The sequence below is a fragment of the Aplysia californica genome, unplaced genomic scaffold, assembly GCF_000002075.1.
Source record: "Aplysia californica isolate F4 #8 unplaced genomic scaffold, AplCal3.0 scaffold00027, whole genome shotgun sequence".
Lineage (NCBI taxonomy): Eukaryota > Metazoa > Mollusca > Gastropoda > Aplysiida > Aplysiidae > Aplysia > Aplysia californica.
In genome coordinates this window covers 571198-585401 of record NW_004797297.1, presented here as the reverse complement: position 1 = coordinate 585401, position 14204 = coordinate 571198, and the positions used below count along the sequence as shown (strand labels likewise).

Sequence of the window (14204 nt, the reverse complement as noted above, 5' to 3'; positions counted from 1 at the left end):
TTCAAAAGAATAGCTGGAATTACTTTTAAAATAACAAAATCAATCAAAAGTCTTGCCATACATTAATTTATATATATATATATACATGTATATGTGCCATAAAGCCCACAAAAAACAAACTTTATGGTTTTGTAAATAGCTTAAAAACGTTATGGATGCAATATGTGATCCCAAAAAATACTTTACAACTTGTTTTGTAAATATTTTCCTCCACACTAAAGTTTGGCATTCCAAATTTGAACACACTATTTTGTAGTAAAAAGGAATTTGTCTGACATTCATTTTAGATAATTCAACTGAATGCTTTTGCGCTATACGGCCCATTTTTTAAAAAAAACTCACTTTCAACCTTGTCCCCATTTTTGTAGCATGACACTCCATGCAGTTCACATTAGGCCTATCACTAAAAGTTGCAGCAATCGCACTATATTGCAAACTACAGTAGTAATAAGTCAACACAAGTCTGCAGATTTTTTTTTTTTTCAAATTTCCGTTGCCTGCTGAGATCCTAGTCACATATTCAACATTAGCTCTCCACCAACTCATTTCCCAGACATTTTGTACGCTCCGCATATGGTATGGAAAGAATTCTAAAGCGCCCTCAAGACCTTCTTTGGTGTATTGGATAGAGAAGTTCCATCCCTTTGTGTCTATAGCGAATAAGAACAAAAAATTCCCAAACAAAATGATCACTTCAGGTCAAACACCCACCATTCACAGCCCTTAAAAAGTCATCAGGATGAAGATTTCAGTAGTCATCCCAAGAAACACCTGTCCGAAGACAATGTCTGCAGCTAGGAACTTTCCTACACCTGTACAGTCTACATTCTCGAGGCACATCTTAACCTACGACCATACCATTTTCCCGTTCGCAAGGCTAAGGTTACATGGATCAGAGCATGGCAATGTGCTTGTGGTTTCTCAATTGTCTTGAAAAGCGTGAACATTTACTAAATGACATTTGGTACAGCACAAAGCCCATTTTCACCTTTCAGGATGTTAACTCCAAAAATGCTGTCTATAGGGTACCCCACCCCCTATTGTCTCTAGAGGCAACTCCATACTGAATATTTACAGTGTTTATGGCTTCGAACACCCATGATAGTTTAGTGGGTCCTTGTGTTTGGCCGCCTTCGAACACTTCGAACGAAGCGTTAAAAATGTGTTGAGTCCAAAGGAGGGCATGTTGAGCATTGCTTCTACTACTTCTAGGAATTCCAGAATAAACATGCTAGTTTTTTAACTCTGTAAAAAAATGAAATATTGTTTAAATGTTACAGGGATGGAATATTAAATGTCAAAGAGAAAATAGAGAAAAAAGCCAACCAATCGTTAAAAGACTTTTTACAAGTACAAGTTACTATAAAAAATTGGTGCACTTTGTGTTATGGGTGCTTTTTTCTTTAAGCTATATTTTTGTTTTCAAAATATGAGTCTTTTCCGTGGATTATAAGTCAAACAAATTCCTTTTAAATGAATAATGTCTGTCCAAAATTACCACATTCTAGAACAATTTTTGTGCCAGATATTCAGAAAAAAAGTTGTAAAGTTGCTTTTTTTGGACCACCCTGTATATATCTAAAAGTAAATCACCCAGTGGACATTCACTGAAGTCCAAGTCTTAAGCTCAACCCGTCTATCACCTATATATCATTCATAATCTCACAAGAATATGAAATATCAATATACATTCAAAGTACTAAAGTACTGAGCACCAAGTACAATAAAATCCACAATAATTTATCTGATAAACTGAGACAGGAGCACAGTGATGATGCACATTTATGATGGTGAGGGAAAGAATCTGTCCTGTGTCGTCTGGTAACATATAATAAAAGAATATGCCCCTATCAAATGAACGCAGCTATCAATTTATCAGGGTGGACCTCCACTTTAACTTCAATTACCAACAGGATCAACCAAATAGGTAAAGAACCAATACCATACAACTGGCTGAACATGTATAGAAAACAAGCTCATTTAGTGGAATACAAGTCAAAACAGTTCAAATTTTTCAACTTAGGAACATGCACAACTTTAACAGCAAAATACAAACTTGTTAGTCGGACTGCACAAACAATGGCACAATTCATTCAGTCAATGAAATGAGTAAACATTAGTCTTAAAATATTATGTATGTAAATGCATCAAAAGTAGTCAACTTCCTGAACTCCAAGAAAATAAATAAACAGATGCAACAATAATGAGTAACAAGACAGCTTTTCTACAAGCAGACTCAGAATTTCAGATTGTGGATCAACTGTGTCACTTGAGTGCTGAGCAGCAATTATGGTTGGCAGAAAAGCCTCAGCTACCTAAGAACTGCAATTGGTACAACCTGAATCAATCAAAGCCAATTGCTGGGCTGCAAACTCGTGTCGTCTGCTTCGGGTGGATGGAGCCTTCAAAAAGTTGCATATCTTGTCTGAGAGTGGTAGTGGTGAATGAAATGCTGCACTGAATCACTCTTGTACCATGACTGGGGACATGACACCCGTGACTACTGATTCAGCACTAAAGTCAGATCAGCAGATGGAAAGAGAAGAATCTATTATTTTGGCAGCTTCTTCACCTAGGTGTGTTCCAGACATTAGGTCTTGCATGCCTTTGGGGATCAGCACAGTGAGCTGAGAGGAGAGTCATACAGCAAGGGTAACATGTGTATATATATATATATATATATATATATATATGGCCTCTCTATCAAAACCTTGGCTTTTGTGCGGTGAAGATGACAACACCATCCTTGACAAGTCACTATGCAGCTGTATAAATGTATTCTCCACTTCAACACCTAACTACGTATATTCCACATAAATAACACCTGGGGCGACTTCCTCATAAAAGCTATACCCACCCTCCACTCCCTGATATACACTGAAAATAACCTATCTAGTAAAATCTTTTTATTTACCAAAAAAATTACCTACCGGTATCTAATAATATCTTTTTATAAAAAGTGAAAAAAAGAAGTGGGATACATATATCAGAAACAAAGTCTAAAAAAATAGATCAGAGCGATAAATCAGCCAATTTAAGAATGAAAAGCTGCCATAGCAACTAGGCTAAATGATATGAACTTACAAATGATTTAACAACTTGAGCAGGACAAAACTGCTGGGAATCCTATTGAAGGGCACTTTTTTGTAGATTTTGAGTCTCTGTCAAGTGCATTTTAAGCCTCAGCTGCCAGATTAAAAGTGACTAAATCTTACCAGCTGGTTTGGTACATTTTGGCACACTAACACTGTGTGCTTATCAATGAGCCTTCCCTCATTTGACATACCCAAACTACCTAATTTTAGTGGTCAAGCCCTTATGAAAATGTTTTCAGTGTGAGAGTCTGAAATTATACTTGCTGTTGATAATGGGGAAAGTGTGAATGTAAAAGTAACTGTTGTGAACAGGTAAAAAGGAAAGGTACAAAAACAGATAGCTGAGTAAAACCTTTATCAGCTGAGTGAAGGGACAAACTTTGGCAGATGCAAGGCACAAGAGCCGTGCTCCCACAAGGCAACATGTTGCTCCTGCCCTTGGCTCCACGTTCTGTCACGGAGGTTAAACGTATCCACTGTCCGGCACTTTGCAGCATAGTTTCCTCTGTACCAGCCACCAATCGCACGCACACAATCACCATCCAAGGTGTAGGTAGCGTAAGTTCGGACATGGTTTAGAGTCCCTACCACCCCCCACGAATCGGAATCAGAGTCGTAACAGTCAATGGTTGTCGCCATAACTCTTCTGTTCGTCCCGGCATCCAGGTACCACCCCCCCATGACATGAACCTGCCCCTCCCACAAGAACATTGAGTGATCCGCCCTTGGCACCAGCATGTCCGCCTTCTTCTCCCAAGTGTCTAAGATTGGGTCGTAGCGATAGAAATCTTGAAGAACCTGCTCTTCACTTTCTTGGATACCCCCAGAGACAAAAACAGAATTTCCATAGCTGGTGCCAGCAAGCTGAGACCGGTTACCGGGCAATGAGCTGATAAGTATCCACTCATTGGTTCGCGGATTATAAGTCTCACAGAGAGCAACATCATCCCTGGTTACTGTCGATGCAAAAGGATCTCCACCGATAGCATATATTTTGTCCTCAGCAGAACACAGAAGGAATCTACACCGCTCTTGATTCATCGGAGCAATGCTCCGCCACTCATCCAGAAGTGGATTGTAACGAAAACCAAATGGAATTGAAATCTCCTGCATATTGTCATTGAAACATCCCCCAACAACGTAAAGCTGGTTGCAAAAGACAGCCACACCAAAGTTGATCTGATCTATGTGGGGTATTTTGGTTAAGTGTTTCAGTTTTTTGGTGTGGCTGTCTATATAAAGCACATTGTTTGTCATGCCAAGGTCTTGACAAAAGCCTCCAGCAATGACAATTGTTCTATGAAAGCCTCTTGTGTTCACTAAACCTGGTACCCGATTTTTTTTCTCTGCTTTTCTTAAAGAGCGCCTCACTTCTATGCGCGTTATGGATATGGGTGAATTCCGCTGAGGTGAAAAGTCAGTCAGACTGATGATTTTGTCTTTTCTATCTTTTGATTGAAAATCCTCATTCCATTTGGCCAGTTTTGCTAGTGTTGGCATGCTGGATACCACATTTGGACATTTGTCCACCAGCTCAAACCATTGATTGGAATTCACAACATCATCAAATTCTGGGTCACTGAGATTCTGAAACATTATGCACTTGAGAACACTCGACATGTGATGTGCCCTTTCTTTAGAGTCACATGAAAACCATCCAAGCACCGATCTTAGAACATCACTTTCGCTACAGTTCACAGGATAACCAGACGACAACAGGCTCACTAGGAACTGGGGCGTCAGGCTGCAAAAGTCTTCATTTGTACAAAAATTGTCCCAGTTCCTACATATGAAATTGAAAACGTGCTGCTCCAAAAGGTGCAAAGAGAACAGCTCTGCAACTTGAGCAGTATGAACACAGTTGTCCAGCGTCAGATGTTCCCTCAAGTAGTTCTCACAAGCGCTGATAACGGGCAAGATCTGTACGTGTGTAGCTCCCGACAAAACATCATAAACATTGTCTGTAGAGAGAAAAAAATTACACTTTTTAAGTTCTGAGAAGCACTACAGCAGTACAACGGGGTACGATACAGTACTGTGTGGTGTGACATGGAATGGCATGCGATGGGATTAACAACCTTTTCAATAGAATATGATTAATTGATTAACCGATTCACACTGGTGGGCAGACTAAGTACAGAAGTTGGGGAGGCTGATGAAGTTCAAGTTTTTTCAAAGTAAAGCCCATGACTTCATTGTCTGGATGATCCTCATGAGAATGGGAGAGGCTTGCTGGCCAACTGTTTAGTGATAATAAATAGTCAGGCATAGATAGCACAACACACACAAAATTCAAAATCACAGATAGCTCGTATAATATACCATTCCCTAACTGAACTATTATATTTTCTTTGTGTTCACAACATTGTTTTCTCAAACACATGTAGGGATTTTCTTAACAGCTTATCTCTAAAAACCTGATCAAATTGTACCTCACAGCTGTCTCAAATTCAATTATCCTACAAGAATGACAATGAAGACAACGCACCCGTCGGTCGTTATTAAGAGTATCAGTTTACTACATCACAAGCCACCAGGCTCACCCCCCCCTCCTAATTACCTTCCCCGCATGGCATGATGCACACACTACTGGTGTCCAGATGCATCATTGCACATTACCTAAAGGATGGCTAGAACTTCCTTGAATCTAGTCATACAGGATGAGTGGTGGGGAGTGATCGAAGACAGTATTGCGCCGCATTGGGCGACATAGTGTGTGACTTACGTTTGTAATTGTGTGCATGTGTGGGTGTATGTGTGGTTGTTTGAATGTGAAGGCATGGATCAGGTTTTGAATACACAGATAATACGAAAAAGCTTTATCCAATGTTAGTTACATCGTCATGGTCATGATCAGACATAGCAATTTTATTTTTGTCAAAGGCTCATCAGCAACATTCTCTTCCTTTCTCTGCCTTTGCCACCGAACAAGACGCACGTTTTATCCATACTTTTGTCTTTTTGTCGATACAAGTACAAGGCTTCTTTTTTTCATAATAGATAGCGACTCTGACCATAAAAACCAAGCATCAGGTTTTAGCAGAGGCCCGGTTGCCAAGAAGTCCTGAACTAAATCAGAAATTTTAAGTAAGAGATTTGGTATCCCCAATGAAATATTTTTCACAATTCTAAAAAAATTATGATAAAATCAGATACGTCAACATTGGATGTCAACCCGACAGAAAGCAAATGTGTTCTTCCAAATTCGAAAGCATCAAGCTGTCATTGTTTCACTGATTCCAGCAAGCACATGCCATGTCTCTTCTTATCTCTGGTCCCATTCTGATGACAAAAGATGACGAAATCGCTAATGAACTTGGCCTTGACTTCAATTGCAACTTGCATGCAACACAAGACAGTTAGACAGGTTCAAAAGGAGACCTGGCATCACTTAAAAAGCTGTGTGCTGAGAAACTGCTACAGTAAAGCTGCCACTGTGATTTTTTTGCGACCATTAAACTGTCATAGTTACTGAGATTTACTACCCTTGTTTTGTTTTTTTTCAATAGCTTTTAATTTTTACATTTATCGGATTACCCCAATTATGGAATTGTCAAACACATTTAAAGGTGCCAATCGCGTTTCTGTTTCAGCTTTCCATAATCAGCACTATTTGAAAAGGTGTTGGTAATTCTTTGGTAGTGAAGGATGTTAAGGATGATCTGACAAGAGACGAAAAGTGATTTGGGTTCATTTACTATTGTGCTTAGGGGGAAGGCCAATGTTAAGAGTGTGAAAGAAAGATGCAGTATGCCATTTTGAATGAGTGTTTACAAAATGTTGATAGCAATATTTACCTGAATCAATATTTATTGAAGAGTTATAAGCAAAATCAATCAGATGAGCTGTACTGGTAGCTGACAATCCATTTAAACTTATCCGAGACTCTGTGCTCTCACGAAGACCATCAGTAAACATTGCCCTGCGTGAGAGAAAAAAAAAAGACAAGTCATCAGCAAATCACATATCTCTGAAAGTATCTTACTAATAATAATAAATAACTACAATTAACATTACACATGCATAAATATAGGAGTCAATTTCCTAAAGTGAATCCCCAGAGATATTTTATTCTTAAAAAAATACTTGAATGACATTCCCCAAAAAATACTTAAGTAGCTTAAACAAAAGCGTTCTATCATCATTAATTCAAGAGTGTAAAAAATGTGTGAGCCTAGTTATACTGTTATAGGCCACTTCAAGCAGTCAGACGGTTAATAAGGGGAACAGAGTGAACAAAAGTGCAAAAAGTGCAAAAATCCCCAAAAGCTAAAATGGACAATAGAAAAATGAGATCATAAAATTTTTAGGAATCTCACATCAGATCTTCTCCTTAAATATTCCTATCAAAAATGAAACTACTCAATACTCATTCTATTCGGGGAAAAAAAAATGCAAACTTGATTCATTGCACACGCACATAAAAACCTGAAAAAACAGGCAACTTGTGAGCAGTCTTAAAACAATCAGTTGCAATAACGTAATGCAACTTCGTAACAGGCCCTAAACACTCTCCCTACAATATTTTGCACAGCTGAAAAACAAAGGTACCTAAAGTAGTCACTGCATGAGGCCAACACGACTCTGTGTGCTGGGAACTCTTGGCTGTCCGCGACCAGTGTGACATCAAACAGTTGCCGCATCTGACGCAACTGCTGAAGACCTTCGAGAACTGACTTCCCATGGTCAGACGATTTAAACAGGAATCTGTCATCATTGTGCAGGTCAGGGTCACCAACTGACATTGGAGATGATTGCCTGAAACACAGTACAAATAAACATCAAGGAGCCACCCACAAGGGCCATTACAATGAGGTTAATAATAATAACAATAATACAGAAGTTTCCGCCTAAAACCCCACTGTTCACAATCCTGGTTCCCCACAGATCCCCCACTTTTAAGAAAACAGAACTTTTACTACACAAAAAACACCTCTAAGATCCCGCTCTAAAGTCTAAAGGATTACAATCGGCTAAAATTTAGCATTTAAGATCATAATCAACGGAGCAAAAACCAAGGAAGGCTCAGCTGACCAACCAAACAGCAAAAAAATTGCAATTTATCCCTCCTCGTTGCGTCATAGATCATCCACACTCGCGAAAGCGGACACAACGGAGTTAGGAATCTGGAAGAAACAGAACAATATTCGCCTCAGATGAAATCACACCAAGGTGTGAACTCATGGATGCGTTTATTTTCCCCAAACATCGCACTCGCACCTGAGCTTACATCACAAGCTGGGTGGGCAGGGCCTACAAGTCCACGTCAGATGGGATCACACTGAACTGTGAACTCTTCAGGGCATTTGTTTTCCTGATAACGACAGCAGTAGTTGTCTCGGCATCCCAATTGGCAAGACATAATTATATTTAATTGGTGCGGTCACAATTAATGGTGCGTTACAACAGAGGCGGGGGAGGGAGGGGGGCCTTGGTGAAGGACAAGTGAAAGGGAAGAGCAATAGGATCGACGTAGATCTTGAGACACACGATAGGATGAGTGAAAATTTGACGCCTCATGCCATTGTGATAGAAGGTCATCAAGGTTGACCACTCTTTGCTCGCCATAAGTTATAACCTAGGAGTCACATCAATACATTTCACAGTAAGGTGAGACCATTTTATCGATTGTTGGCCGGACCATGAGTCCCTGTGGATTATCTTCTCAGTGAATAGGTTAAGATCCCGCTCGCCTAAGATCTCGCATTTTCCTTTCTCTCAAGCACCGGGATCTTTGGCAAATATAATAATATTAATTTAATAGTTCATCCGTTAATGTCTGATGATGACCAATACATCTGCAGAAGAGAATTTTCTAAAGCAAAATAGAAGAAATACGGATTAAGACGACTAGTGGCTTCTGCTACGCCTGATGAAACTAATTCTGGCAAAGAAGAGTTTGCAACATTTTGAGCATTTAAAAGCTTCATTTCCACTTGTGGAAGTGCACAGCTTGGGAGAGCTTCTCTCTTGGTTTCAGCATTTATAATTCGTGAAGGTTCATATATGATTAGCTGCCCTCCAAATTGTTCTGTCAGGAGCTAGGCTCTCCCAAGTCAAGGGAACAATGTTGAAGTCCTTCAGAGACATTTGCAGGGTGTTTTTGTTGCGCTTTTTAGGTTCACCAACTTTACACTTCCATGAGGACAGCTCAAAACAGTAAACTGCCTTCGACATTTTAAAATCAGGCTAACAAGTCAGACTCTCCCCATTTGCCCTTTGTAGAACATCGGTGTTTGGAAATTGTCTTGCCTGAACATATGTTGGAGTCCACTAAAACCGAAATGTGCAGGACCACCACATTTTCTTTGGATTAACCGGGTTTTCAGTTCAGAGACTTTACTCAAATAGAAGAAAAACAAATCAGGGGTTTTATTTTAGTTTAGTTTACAGCTGTTTTCAGTTTAGCCGCGCGAAAAACAGGTTTTGAGCACATTTAGGACAATTTAGACCTGTAATTAGAGAACCAGTTTTTATGTTTTGTTTTATTAGAAGTGATAATAAGTCAGCGATTGTCAGGGAAGGACAAATACCAAACTATTGAATTCCATAAAACTGGAGGTCAAGCCTGATGACTTCGCTATCGGAAGTTCACTGTAGTAGTACCTTTTACTTCTGTGAAGATTTGAAAATTAGCCTGCCAGTCTGCCAGTCGAGCGGTAATTAGGTTAGGCCCTATTGGCCTAAATCTGTTGAGTATACATGTCTCACTAGAAACTATTCAGGTTTAAAATGCATGCATGTCAGTAAGGCACCTTTTGGTTTCGTCTGAAATACACTTTAGGCATTGCAGATTCATTTTTTTTTTTACAATTCAGTATTTTTTTCTTTTTTGTCAGTCTAGCCATCATTATTAAATACGGTTAGCCTATCTGTCTAGCAGTCATTAAGTACGGCTCACCTCTTCCAAATAAAATTGACCATGATCTGAGAGACTACCAGCAAAGAAGACAAAAAGACTAAAGGGACTATAACAATAATTCTGTGTCCATTATAAATTATTGTAAGTTTGTGTATCAGCAAATGTTCATTTTCTATACAAAGCTGAGTTTTAAAACACATACTTAATCTAGGTCTATATGACATATCTCATCAATCTGGTTTTATATTATGGGCAGGCAACATACGGTACTCAATTAATTTTAAAAGTTAAGAATTGGACTCAAAAGTATTTAGAATAGAATAGACCTTGTAAGGTAGACAGAATAGGAGTATTTGGAGCACATGATGAACAAGATTGGCCCCCCCCCCCCCCCCCCCCCCCCCAACTCTCAAAAAACTTTTACGAAATGGCAAAGTACAGCTAGCCTAGCTGTCTAGAGCTCTATACTTAAGTACGGCTAGCTTGCCAGTCTAGCCGTACTTAGATCTAGGTTTGGCCCTGTTGATCAAAACCTGTTGAGTACAACGGTCTCATTAGATCTAAATTTTAGTAGGCCTAATTATTCAATTTAAAATACATACGAGTCAGTAAGGCTCCTTTTGGTTTCGTCTCAAAAATACAAATACTTTGGGGTATTGCAAACTAAAATAAATTTATTTACAATTCAGCAGGCCTATTTTTGCTGTTTGTCATCTAGCCATCATATTTATCTAAGTACGGCTAGCCCAGCCGTCTAGCCGTCATTAAGTACCGCTAGCCTCTTCCAAACTTTTAATGATGTAGACACATGACCAAGATAACAATTTGACTAACACTAAACATTAACTAGGCCTAACTCCTCCAACAGGCCCACATCCCTGATTCCTAGAATTAAACACAGAACGACCAAATTATTGGCTAACTGGACTATTTCATCATGTACATGATATGAGTCTAGTCCATAATAAAATATAGTTTAGGCCCAGGGCCTAGGGAAAAAAAGGAAACTTGCTACTTGTCAAATAGTACCACAAGGCACTTACAAGGACCACAATCAATCTTTCTAAATCAACAGCTTTTAGGTCCAGATCTTTTTTTAAATTTCAGAATTCTATCAGATCAAGAACAAGTAGATCTAGAAATATAGACACTAAAATCTAGATAATCTAGATCTAGAACACAAAAGTACAAAGTATCTTCTTGTTGTCCTTTTAAAATTACTTTTTACACTAAAAACAGATCAAAAACAAAACAAAGTGACTATTTCTCCGAACGTTCGGGAAAATAAACTTGAACTCTATCTCTCCGAACAGTTTCAGTTCTTGAGATTTTTTGGTTATTTGCGAGATTTAGGCGTCATTTTTCATTCCGCCACTCTGCGAGGACCGGGAAGAAGCATTTTTTGCATCGAATTCAATTTCTAGAGCTAGAGATTTTTAAATGTCTGAATCAGATACTTCAGGTGTGATAGGGGCAATGTTCCCCGAAGAGACAGGCCGGAAGCGCTTTTTTCTTCCCCAGCGAGAAGACCGAGAAGCTGACCTACTTCTTGCCAGGACAGGTCCAGGTCCTGAGAAGTGCTTCTCGTCTCGCGACCAATTTCTCTTCTCGCGCTCTTCACAGGCAGCTCGCTCAGCGAGAAGGCCGTCCGTGGCCGATAATTCTCTTCTCGCACAGTTCACGGGCAGCTCGCTCAGTGAGAAGGCCGGATGTGGCGGGGACCTAAACTAGGCTAGGCCTGTTGCGCAGGCTCAGGCAGTGAAGGAAAGTTGGGAGACCTAGGCCTAGGCCCTGATCAACTCCCCACTCACCTCGTCTCGCCACCCTCTCCCCTCCCTTTCAGTTTCAGACACAGGACGGCACAGTGATGGGTGACACTGTCTGCGTGTCATTTCTCGCTGGATGTGCCGCTCTTTCCGTCGACACCTCTCACTCTCATTACTCGTTATTATGTAAAGCCAACGAGCGGTATCACTTCTCGGTACCGGGCAGTAGTTTAGTGCCCGGGAAGTGACAGGAAGGGCATTTCTCACGAGAAACGGGTACTCTTCCCGGCTTGTGCCTGCTCCAAGTTCCCGGAAAATACATCATTTGAAAATATCTTCAAAAGGTACTGCGAGACAACAAGACTGATCGACCTTGGCAGTTTAGATCTAGTCACCCAGGAAAAACTAAGGAAGAGGCTAGCCGTACTTTCAGACAAAACAAAAAGGTGCCTTACTGACTTGCATGTATTTGAACCTGAATAATTACTAGATCTAGATCTAATGAGACCTGTGTACTTAACAGGCTTGAGTCGATAGGGCCAAACCTAGATCTAAGTACGGCTAGCCACTTCGAAAAACTAATATTGATATCCTTCTCATTTAAAAAAAAATTCCCTCCACGCCCCCCTACCCCTGCCACGTTCACACATTACACACACACATGCACACTCCACACACACACACACACGCACGGGCCACTCCATTCGCAATTATTATCATCAAATCTCGAGCACGGAAACCGTTCGGAGAAATAGAGTTCAAGTTTATTTTCCCAAATGCTTGAAGAAATAGAGCCGGCCAAAACAAAATAGATCTACGCATCAATGAACGTATTGACATTGAAAGTTAAGCCTACGTCACAACTTAATTCTAGTCACAAGATTAATTTCATGGGGACATTTCATGACTCATGTAAAGAACAGTGGTAGGCTAGATTGAAGCTAGAACTAGATTATTATATAGATCTAGAGACTAGAGGACACCTCCTAGATTTCTAGATCAAGATCTAGATCGACAAATCTAGAATCTAGATCTAGTACTAGTGTAGAATCTAGAGCTAGTCTGCTTATTATATAAAATCTAGAGATCTAATCTAGAAGATCAAGTCACAAGTCACAAGACACGTAAAGTCAAAAGTAGCAGTGTTCTCCATCAACAAACTTGTAAAAATGTATTAACACGTTCAACTTACAGTTCAACATCCCGATCCATTCTCGTACAACGGACGACACTATAGTAATTTCTCTAGCACGAGCCAACCTTTAAACTTCAGTATACAAAGCATAGCTATGCCACACGTCTCTTGGTGTGGCTGGGGAGATGAAACGGGGAGTACCGCTGTTCTTTTGTCTGGTTACGGGGCAGCAGCTGTGTTCCTGCACCTGCCTCACATAAACCGAGTCTGAGGTCATTTCCGGTTGGATTGTAAACAAAGAGAATTGCTATGAGGGCTGCTAGGCTGCTAGGAGATTACAATCACTCCACTCGTTGCGCGTTATTCCAAGCTGTAGTAATTTTACCACACATCCCACATATGCGCTCGTTTGTGGGTGTGAATGTTTCAACCGATGAAAGTCCTTTGTGTTACACTTGAAGCGCTTACAAAACAGCTGACATCTTTTTAAAGCATTTAGATCAGGCTAAGGGGGAAAACAAGAGTGCATTGTACATGAGTTGCTCCGAAGTGGACGGAGACAGAACCAGGAGGCATGGGACTGCTCAGTACACAATTGTTGCCTTCGAGTAACCTGTAGTGTTATGCTGCAGATGTTCCTTTTGTTGTATGCATAATTTGTTCAATTATTATTGCTTCTGGGCTCTGAGGGAGACAAGAATAGAGTGTGTGCGAAATCACACCGTGCGTATGTGTTTGTGTGAATGAAAGACTGGTTTTAGTTTTAGGCTATTTTTTTAAAAAATTCAATGTAAACAGAGATCTGATGTCAAAAAAGACAAAACAAGTTCAAGTTGAGTACCTATTATTATGTACCAGAGGGTGGGGGGGGGGGGGGTGGCACAGGACAGGGAGCAAGTTGTTTTTCTTGCAATAGGGCCTGCGATTGGGTTTTTTCCCTTGTCCAAAGGGAAGGGTTGTCTTGTTCTTTGTGAGTGCGAGACCCGCCCCGGACAGCCATCTGCAGAACATTACGCGCAATTATCATGTCATGTTGATGTGATACTAAACAGGCCCACTAAAGAAAGTATATATACTCTACTCTAGCCTAGACTATCCATGAGACGAAGCTTTGCTAATGAAGTGGAACATAGCTTGCCTATCTATCGATGTACATTACATTAAGTACACCTGATGAACAGGGTGTCATTTAAATAGAATAGAACACAAACTGCCCTGCCATGGATCCTTCATTTTATTCAATTAGATAAAATTTGCATAAATGGAGAGAGAGAGACTGAGAGAGAGAGAGACAGAGACAGAAAATATGTGTGTGTGTGTGTGTGTGTGTGTGTGTGTGTGTGTGT

At 40.1% G+C, this 14204-nt stretch overlaps 1 protein-coding gene across 1 annotated transcript; it reads right to left on the bottom strand.

Annotated features, from left to right (window-relative positions):
- Positions 1-470: 470 nt before the first annotated feature.
- Positions 471-13507, bottom strand: LOC101849110 (kelch-like protein 9). Its single transcript, XM_005091215.3, has 4 exons — positions 12916-13507; positions 7647-7853; positions 6893-7017; positions 471-5056 (listed from the first exon to the last, which is right to left on the bottom strand). Exons 1-4 carry the CDS (start codon positions 12933-12935, stop codon positions 3453-3455), a joined length of 1956 nt encoding a protein of 651 aa, XP_005091272.1. The 5' UTR covers positions 12936-13507; the 3' UTR covers positions 471-3452.
- Positions 13508-14204: the final 697 nt, after the last annotated feature.